This window comes from Furipterus horrens, unplaced genomic scaffold, assembly GCF_987537825.1.
Source record: "Furipterus horrens unplaced genomic scaffold, mFurHor1.1.pri manual_scaffold_7, whole genome shotgun sequence".
Taxonomy (NCBI): Eukaryota; Metazoa; Chordata; class Mammalia; order Chiroptera; family Furipteridae; genus Furipterus; species Furipterus horrens.
Window position 1 is genome coordinate 93,139,322 of NW_028327177.1, and position 9,088 is coordinate 93,148,409.

The 9,088-nt window shown below is 40.7% G+C and overlaps 1 protein-coding gene across 33 annotated transcripts in view; it reads right to left on the minus strand.

The window, feature by feature from the left end:
• SLMAP (sarcolemma associated protein) overlaps nucleotides 1-7,289 on the minus strand; it is a 163,771-nt gene extending 156,482 nt beyond the window's left edge. For 27 of the 33 annotated variants that reach the window (XM_090283975.1, XM_090283959.1, XM_090283963.1 and 24 more), the window contains exons 1-2: nucleotides 7,207-7,289; nucleotides 5,707-7,008 (exon numbers count right to left, since the gene is read on the minus strand). In XM_090283975.1, coding sequence (XP_090140101.1) covers nucleotides 5,707-5,904 — 198 coding nt within the window. In that variant the 5' untranslated portion in view covers nucleotides 5,905-7,008; nucleotides 7,207-7,289. Of the gene's footprint in view, nucleotides 1-5,706; nucleotides 7,009-7,126; nucleotides 7,186-7,206 lie in introns of those variants that run through there. The other 6 variants (XM_090283978.1, XM_090283969.1, XM_090283979.1 and 3 more) reach the window with 2 other exon arrangements.
• Between the last annotated feature and the right edge of the window lie 1,799 nt (nucleotides 7,290-9,088).

A 9,088-nucleotide genomic window follows, 5' to 3' on the forward strand; every position in this document is an offset into this window, starting at 1 on the left:
TTGGGGGGAGAAGATGCAGGAATTAAGAAGCATAGTAGGAGGGAGTAGAGTAGACAGGAAGATGTTGAGAAGAACTATATGCACAACCAATGGGCATGGACTAAGGTGGGGGGGCAACTGGAGAGGGGGTCACTGGGTGGAGGGGAGCAGAGGGAAAAGAAATTGGGACAACTGTAATAGCATAATCAATAAAACATTTTTAAAAAAGAAAAGTAACAGAAAGAAATGAATATGTACTTCTGATATAAAACATGGTCTTCTAAACATTTTCAACTAATGTACCTTAAATATAACATATGTCAAATATGTGACTTTCTCACAAAAAGCAGCAGCTCTTAATGGCCTTTTTACTTCTGTCTATAACAACAAAAAATTAGGTATTTGTTAAAACAACACACAAAGAAGTAAAATCAATGAATGTATGATATGCCATTCTCCCAAAAGCTCAGGCCAGAATCTTTGCTATCACATTTAGATATAGGGAGGAAGAAATGATCTTGGTTGTAGAATTCTAGAGATTCTTCCCTTGATGTGAGTTCCTTGCAATGTCCTTGGAATATGCCATAGCATTTCTGCTTCTATGACTTTGCTTGAGCAATTCATTCCACACCTGACTCCTTCCCTTGATTGACTCAATCTATTCTGACCTATTTGAAAAGATCTAGGGTCTAGCTCAAACTGCATCTCATCTGTGAAACTGTCCATTCCATGAAACTATCTCATCCATGAAACCTTCCCTAAAATCTCCAGTCCATATAGAGTCTCTCTCTCTTTGCTGGATAAGTTAATATACTTGTCTTTTTTCACTTTCTGGCATTTAATTACTTTCATTCCTATTGTGAATCTGGTCTATCTCCTTACAAAATGACATATCTAAACTGTTACAAAGCCTCAGAAAAGCAGAGTGATTAAGAGCTTGGTTTCTAGATCTTAGAATCAAGAGTCAAAATACCTCAGTTCAAATCCCATCTCTACCATTTCGTAGCTATGTGAACTTGGGCAAGTTAACATAATCTAAATTTCCTAGCCTTACTTTCCTCAATGGTTAGTATGGGAAAAATAAATACCGATCCTGAACAGCTATTTAAGGATTAAATTAACATGGAAAGCAGTTAGAACAGGGCATGGTACATAGCACACAAGTGTTAGTTAAGCTGTTACTCATTTTTCCTTCTTCCAGGCTTCTCTACATATTGTTTGTATCACTCTTAAGAGTTTCGGTATGTCAGTACTCTGCACAGAACTCTCCTTGGCTTTCCATAGCCTATGGGTCCATGTCCTTAGTTTGGTAATTAAGTACTCCACAACCTGGCAACACACTATCTACTTAGCTTCAGTTACCCAACATCTACTTTATACAAAATAAAAGGAAACACACATATAAGGTAGAGACCCTCTCCTCCAGTGTCTGAAAACTAATTACAAAAACAAGGCACAAACATAAAACCATCACACAAAATGTTCACTATAGCTGCTCTCCAAAAGAACTCTACAATCCAACAAAATTTGTTTCCACAGTATTTGTCTGGAATATGCCAAACTCAAAATTATATGCTTTTGTCTGTTTTATTCTACTCTCATACCCTCAATTCACACAAAAACAACCCAAAAAGCACTTTTTATTGACTTGTGTCTATCCACCCTTTATTTTAAAGTCCAATTATAACAACTATCACTCTTTCCATTTAAAATTATATAATACTATCTTATCTCAACCAACTGTTCTCCAGGTGTATAGTCACCCTTTCTACAATACAAGCTCCTAGAAAGAAGAAATAATAATCGCTTACAAATTCTTGCCATTTCCTTTCCCCTCACCATGCCCTCCTCAAAAATAGATCATGCTGGAACATGTGCTCAAAAATACGTGTTGAATTTCAGTTAAAAAATGAAACTGGAAGTAAACAACTACTACTACAATGAGACTGGAAATAGACTGCATACTGTGTCAACCATTACACTATCACCTACCCACAAAGCCTCAAATCAGATGGGGCCATCCAAATAAAAAAGTGGTAGTACACTCACTATCCTTTCTCTGTAACCAGCATATGGGCAATTTGCTTTTCAGTGGTACCTTGAGTCAATAGAAGGATTAATAACCATTCTATTGTCTACTATATAACTTGAAAAGCTTGACCTCCAAAAAGGATGATACACAGGGCCAGCATCCAAGCAGGGCAATATCCAACTACTGCATCCCTGAGTAGATAATTTGAGAAAGCTTATTAAAGTCTACTTTGTGGTAAACCTGTCACCCTTGCTCTGGCCGGGTAGCTCAGGTGGTTGGAGCATAATCCCAATATGCCAAGGTTGTGAGTTCAATCCCTGGTCAGGGCACATACAAAAGAGGATCCAAAAAAAAACCAGAATTATCTTCTGGAGGGTGGGCCCCTTGTAGTAGAGGTTTCCCCCACTAGGTGAGTGTTCTAGAACCCATCTGTATCAGTGTACCAGCTGATGTTGTGAGAGGCTGCGTTTGGCTTCAGTGAATTTTTTTTGAAGATTCTTTCAATAATTTGCCCATTTCATGATGGGTGATTTACGCATGCACCTGCCCACACCTCACTGAGTGTTCAGCAGTTTTTGACCAAAAATAGCATGACCCCCATGCCCCACCCTCCCTATTCAACCTATCTCACCCTAAGCAACTTTTTTTTTGTTTCCCAGGATGAAAAATGTCCTCGAAGGGAAATGCTGTGTTGATGTGGAAGAGCTGAAACAAAAAACAGCAGAAGCACTAAAAGGAATCAAAATCAGCAAGTTCAAACACTGTTTTGAGCAGTGGAAGAAACTTCCGTTAGGTGTATTGTATCAAATGGAAAGTACTTTGAAGGTGACTGAAGTTAAAATATGTAAGAATATACAGTGTTTCTCACATCATGTTTCCCTCTCTTTCTTCTTCCCTTCCCCTCTCTCTAAAAATAAATAAATAAAATCTTTTTTTTTTTAAGTGTTACCTACATTTCCATGTGCCCACGTTTGGTAATTTTTCTATAATGAGCATGTATTCTTTGAATAATCAGAAAGTTTCAAATGTTTATTATTTCTTCTAGATTTTAATGGGCCTCCCATAATAGCCAATGCAGAATACAACAATCACAAAAGTATATCAACCAAAGGGCTTATTACCCTAACTTTCCACCTCCCAGGTAAAGTGCAAATTTGGATGAAGCTCTCAACTTCATATGTTATAATTGAAAAAAAAATTACTTCTACATATGCTATCACATGAAAAAATATTTCTCATTACCTTCCTAAGACTCCACAGCACTACAACAAATTGCATAGAGCTGCCTAGATGGTTCCTCTTCCCCTAACCCCAAACACTCTCCTCCTTAAGTACTGAGCCCTTAATAAGGCCCAGGAAAGGGATGCTAAGTGATTTACATGATTATCTCAATCCTCAAAACAAAAGTAAATACAATTATTATCCCCAGAAGAGAAAAAAGGAGGCTTAGAGATGTTTGGGAAAAAGACTTGCCTAAGGAGATGCTTATAGAAGGAGGCAATTCTTGTGTTATACAAAAGAATTTGCTGGGAATGGCCCAGAAACTTTTGTTATGAGACAATTATAGCAGAAATCCTAAAACTGAAAATTTCACAGCGAAAACAATAAACAATATTTGGTCAAACTGAGTTTTCTTTGGAACTGTGTACCTTACAATATCTGGCACATAACAGATGCTCAATAAAAACCAATCTGTTCGATTTTAAATTTTAAATCGTTTAAAATTTGGCAAAATCTGACAGGTTATTTGTTTTAACTAGATTAGGTGCTACAATAGCCAATAATTTTATCTACATCTAAAGTAATGGTTTCATATTCTGAATGTCTAATAAAGAAGAAATAAAAAGGAGAAAAACGGCAGAAATAAGTTGTGTACCCTTTAAAGATGTTTTTCTAATAACAAATTCCATTTAAACTTTTAACATGCCATCACAATTTAAACAATAAACACTCACTAATAATCTGTTCTTAGTCATCTTAAAATAACCCATTGTGGGGGTTTTAGTATAACCGTGAAAAGCTCTGTTCATGTAATCACTGTTCTGCAAATAAGCAAAAGAAAAATATCTGAATATCCTTTGAGTACTGAATCAAAGTAAAAAAATGTGCATTTCCAGAGTAGGTACTTGAAGCAAACCTATAATCTGATTAAGCTGGACTATAACTATTGCCCAGGTACATAAACAGACAAAAATGTAAATATGGTTGAGTTAAGGCACTATAGCAGTTAACTGATGCTTGAATCTGACTGATGGAAAGATGAGTTCTATGAATAGTCAATTTAAATTATTATGGGTAATCTATGAAATCTTTCGGATACCTAAACTTTAATTTCCAGGGAGGAAAAAAGAGTGCCTGTTCCACAGGTAAATGAGCATATGGTATTATATAGAAAAACATACTTATCATTTATCATCCTACACACAGAATAGGCTAAAGGTATTATGCAAGCACCTGGGCAATCTTTTCCTCCTTTCTTTGAAAAAGTTATTTATATAATAATTCTTTAATTTAGTAGCAACAGAGTATTACTTTCTTACTTTTGAGGTTTAGGTTTCTTTTCTCTTTTCTTTTTTTCAAAACACTACTCTTGAAGACTTAAATTCTCCTTTTAAAAAAAAGATTTAATCATTTAACTCAAAAAGAGGGAGCAAAAGTCAGGAGGTGAAACCTGAGATATTTTTACTAGTCTTACATAACTTGCTCTAAGTTGGAATTGATTCCATAGCTCAACTAAAACCTGAGGTTTAAGCACAAAGATGAGCTCTTTAGTATATTCTTCACACACATAAAGTTTTAAAAATTGAAAGGGTCTTCAATTTTTCCCCTTGTATTCTTAAAAATATAAGCACCCACATGTAGAGAAAATCAGTGTGCCAACATAAAAGTGGTAAAATGGTCACACTTAAAGAGCACTAAATTCCTCCTAATGCATCTAGGTAGTGCAATAATTGATAGAACTGAGAATAATTTCAGAAAATAAAATTAATTTTCTAACACGATTTTTAAATATCATCTCTGTAAGTATGCATAAAGTATTTTTAATAAGTGCTGCAGGCAACATCAGAAAGTGATTTCCAAAAGCAATAGGTGTATGTTCACTCAACTTGCAAACAAAACTCTGAAAATGTAAATGATTGCTCATGCCTAATAATTGCAAATTACTCCTTCATAGGTATATATGTATCAAATCTTTCAGCATCTAACTTTACTCAAACTATAGCCTTTACTAGACAGGCCCTGATCTGAACTCAGCTAAAAGCTAGTGTTAACTACACCTCACAAGACACTTGAGACCCAATGTAATAATGGCCACGGATTCCCCGCATTGCTTTGGGAACTGCTGCTTGCTTAATCAAACTCTGAACTGCAAATTCACCTTTCTAAAAAGACTGAAAGCAAGAAGCCAAGTTTCACTAGTTTTCCTAAAAGAATTAGGGTTTGGGATTTCACTGAGAATGACCACGTTATCAAGATGCCATTGCCCTTCCAAGACATTTAATTACAATACCTCCTCTGTTTTCCATTCAACCACCTCAATTAAATTTCCATTGGAACCAGACACACAAAAAGTTGATTCCTTGGCCTTGCTGGAAGTCTCCTCTAGGTGCAAACCTTGGGACCCCGCTTACATTATGCGGAAAGGGCAAGGGGAAACAAAAAGTAATGATTGTTAAACAATGTGGTGACATTACCTTGCCCGTCTTGTGATCAAACCAGACCAGAGCATGGTTCCTGGACAGCACTTTGCAATCAAAGGTAGCATTATTCTGCGCGGGTCGACAGCGGGCCACTGAGCGGCCGATTTTAATGGGCTCGTCCAGGTAGACATGACGCTCCTGAAACGGGTGCGAGTTCGGGCGGCAAGTGAAGATGGCCAAGGCTGACGGCATCGAGGACAGACTGGGGGCGTCTCTCCAATCAAGGGACAAAGAGGAGTTCCACCGGATCCGGAGTGCCCTTGACAAGCCTATACCCCTATCGCCCCCCAAATTTTATATTAAAACAAAATGCGCATTGCCTAAGCATAACCCGTGAACATTAACAACTCTTCACTTGAGCGGGGGGAAGACAAGCCAGCGCAAGCCCCATCACCTTCTTTAAAACCCAGCAGCGCTCTGATCACAAAAAGTCCCCAACTGGCAGCTTTCAATCCATCTTCTTCCTTGGGAAGAAAAGGCTCAAACATCGGGCAGCTTCAGCCAAGAAAACTCCTGGAAGACAGTTTGGGGACTGGAGGTATCCAAGCGGATGAGTCACACACCAATTCTTGTGTTCTGTTTGGGATCGCGGCCGCTTTTCCCCCTTGGTGGCGGAAATGTTGCAGCACTGCAGCATGAAGGAAAGGGGTCGGTTCGATGTGGCCAGGAAGGTCCTTTGGGGGCGAAGGGAGGTGTAGCCGTCAGCCACCACCCGTCCTCTAGGACCTCGGAAGTGTAAGAGTCAGAAGGGTCCGAGGGGGTCTAGACCACCGACGGGATAGTCTGCATTGCCCCAGATGCGCGGAGGCCGCCGGGAGGTGGCACGGGATCTCCGGCTGGCACAAACCGAGGCGGCGGTGGCTGGGGTCCTTGGCACGAGGAGCAGGGATCCGCGGGGGCGCGGGGAGCGGCTGAGTAGGGACTCCCGGGCACCTGGCGGGCGTGCCCCGAACCAGGGCGGGGATCTGGCTCAGCACAGGCCGGCGCTAAACAAGCTAGGCGCGACCCCGGGGAGACTCGGGGGTCTCCGCCCGCAGGAAATTGATCCCTGGATGCCTCGGCTCCTGACTACTGGTCAGCACACCGGTCACTTCTTCTCAGGGTCGCCCCCGCGGGGGTCGCATCTCAGGGACAGCAGCCGCAGCTCCAGGCGGACGAGGAGGTGGGGGAGGGAGGCTGGCCCAGAGGTTCGAGGAGAGGCCTGGAGGCCCCGGGTTGGGTCCGCCCCAGCCTCCACCACACTTGGTGGGTGGGACACGCTCAGGCTGTGCCAGGAGAGGCAGGAAACTTTCCGACCTGGTAGGGAAACACCAAAACAAACGGCCGTCAAACGCCGGCGCCCGCCCGCCTCAGCTCTCGTCCCCCTCAACTCGCCCTCTGCCAGCCCTCACTGTTGGCCGCAAACTCGGCTGACCTCTCCGCGGACGGGCCGCGGGGATTTGAAGTCCGGACGCCAGGACAGGTCCAGTTTCCCTTGCCGCCGTCTCAGCTTACCTTGCCAGCGCCGGCCGCCATAGTGACTCTGACTGAAACCTACCGGGTGCACCACCACGGGAACGCGCACCCTTCAAGGGCCCTCCTAACCCCTCTCCCGCGCCGTAGTCAGGGGATGTCACGTGACCGACGCCGTGGAAGCCATGATGGTCAGGGGCAGAAAAGAGGGCAAGCTAATTTTTAACTAATTCCCGACGCCATCTTAGTTAAGGGCCGGAAGCTTCAAACGATGGGACAAACCTCCATGTCCATTTTGGTTAAGGGCAAGAAAGAATTGGACCCATTGAAGATTTTCAATAAGACAGGCCAACTACCTACTTTACCATCTTTGTAGGAAGGCACCAACTTTCACTTAATTTATTCACGCTAATCCTCGTTGAAAATACTAATGAGCAAAGAGAACAGACACATCCGAAGGAGATGTTACTAATCTTATCGGTGGGCAGTACAGTTTCCCTACAGCTGCCTTGGGAGCAACCAATATCCAGCAAATCCTAGAATTTGTACGTGAGAGGATCCATTCTCCCCTCTCCTAAAGTCTTCATTGTGCATCGTGCCCAGAGAAAAACTCTTTTCTAAGTTCTCGCATTCCTTTTTGAATGACTTGTCTTCTCAGTAGACCTATTATGTCACTCAGGGGTCCAACGCACATTCTACCCCAGAAAGTTTAAAATCATGTTCCTTCAAGAGAGAGGTTGAATAACTTCTCATGAAAAAAGGGAGTATTTCCCCCAATCATTACATTAAGTTAGATGAGATGTCATTGATCTCAAGAAGGAAAAACAGCAAATTCGTGAAGAAAATTTCAAGAAAAGATGATGGGAAAGAAGTCTTGCTCAAAGTCAATGGTGGCTTCATCAGAGTTCTACGACAACAAACTCCACCACTGTATCCTTGGGCAAATTTCCAAACCTTTTCAAGCTTGGTTTTCTCATCTATAACAAGAAGATAATTCATAACTCACCTGTTATTATGAAAATTCAAGATAATAATGCATGTTACTCAATAAAGAATAGTTAGTCTTCATTTCAGTATTTATATATAGGGTTTTGGCCCTGTCCTAAACTTGGTGCTGGGCTTTGCGGATACATAGGTGAGCAAAACCTCAATTCCTGCCCTCTGAGAGCACACCTGGGTATTGTGGGATAGGGATGGGGTATGGGGGGGTGACAAACTCAGATACAGATTACTTTGATGTAATCAGTGCTGAAAGATGGAGGCTAGCATAGGGTGTTGGAGGGATGAAGGGGCAGTCTTCTAGGGGAAGTAACTAAACTGAAGGAAATCGGGAAAACCACAGTAAATATGATATTTGCTGAATATCTTCATAAATTTTCAGAAATAACGAATAGCAAGAAAAAGAACAAGGATATTTGAAACAGCAAACTAATGTGCTTGGCACCTAATAGAGACTCAATAAATATTTGATACATGAATAAAAATTACATACTGTTACACTGAAGAGGAGAATATGCATTAGATTATAAAGAACTTGTATACTTTTCTAAGACTCTTCACTAATTCAACAAATATGTATTGAATTACTACTGTGTTCACTGTACTTTATTCTACAGAAAAATAAGTATATGTTGAAAAGTTGTAAAATAAGAGGATGAAAAGTTTTATTTCAAGTAACTTCTAGGCTTATGTAGAATAAAATAGTATAGCTCTCTCCACACATTTCTAATAAGTTCTGTGCATCAATTTATAAGCCATTTATGCATTCTTTCATGTATTCATTCTATAAATATTTAATTGAATGCCTACTGGGCAACAGATACATTGAAATGCCCTGGAACTACAACAATGAAAAAAAAAAAAAAAAAAAGACTCCCTCAAGTTGCACATAATTTAAATGGTGACACAATAAGATCCTTGCCAT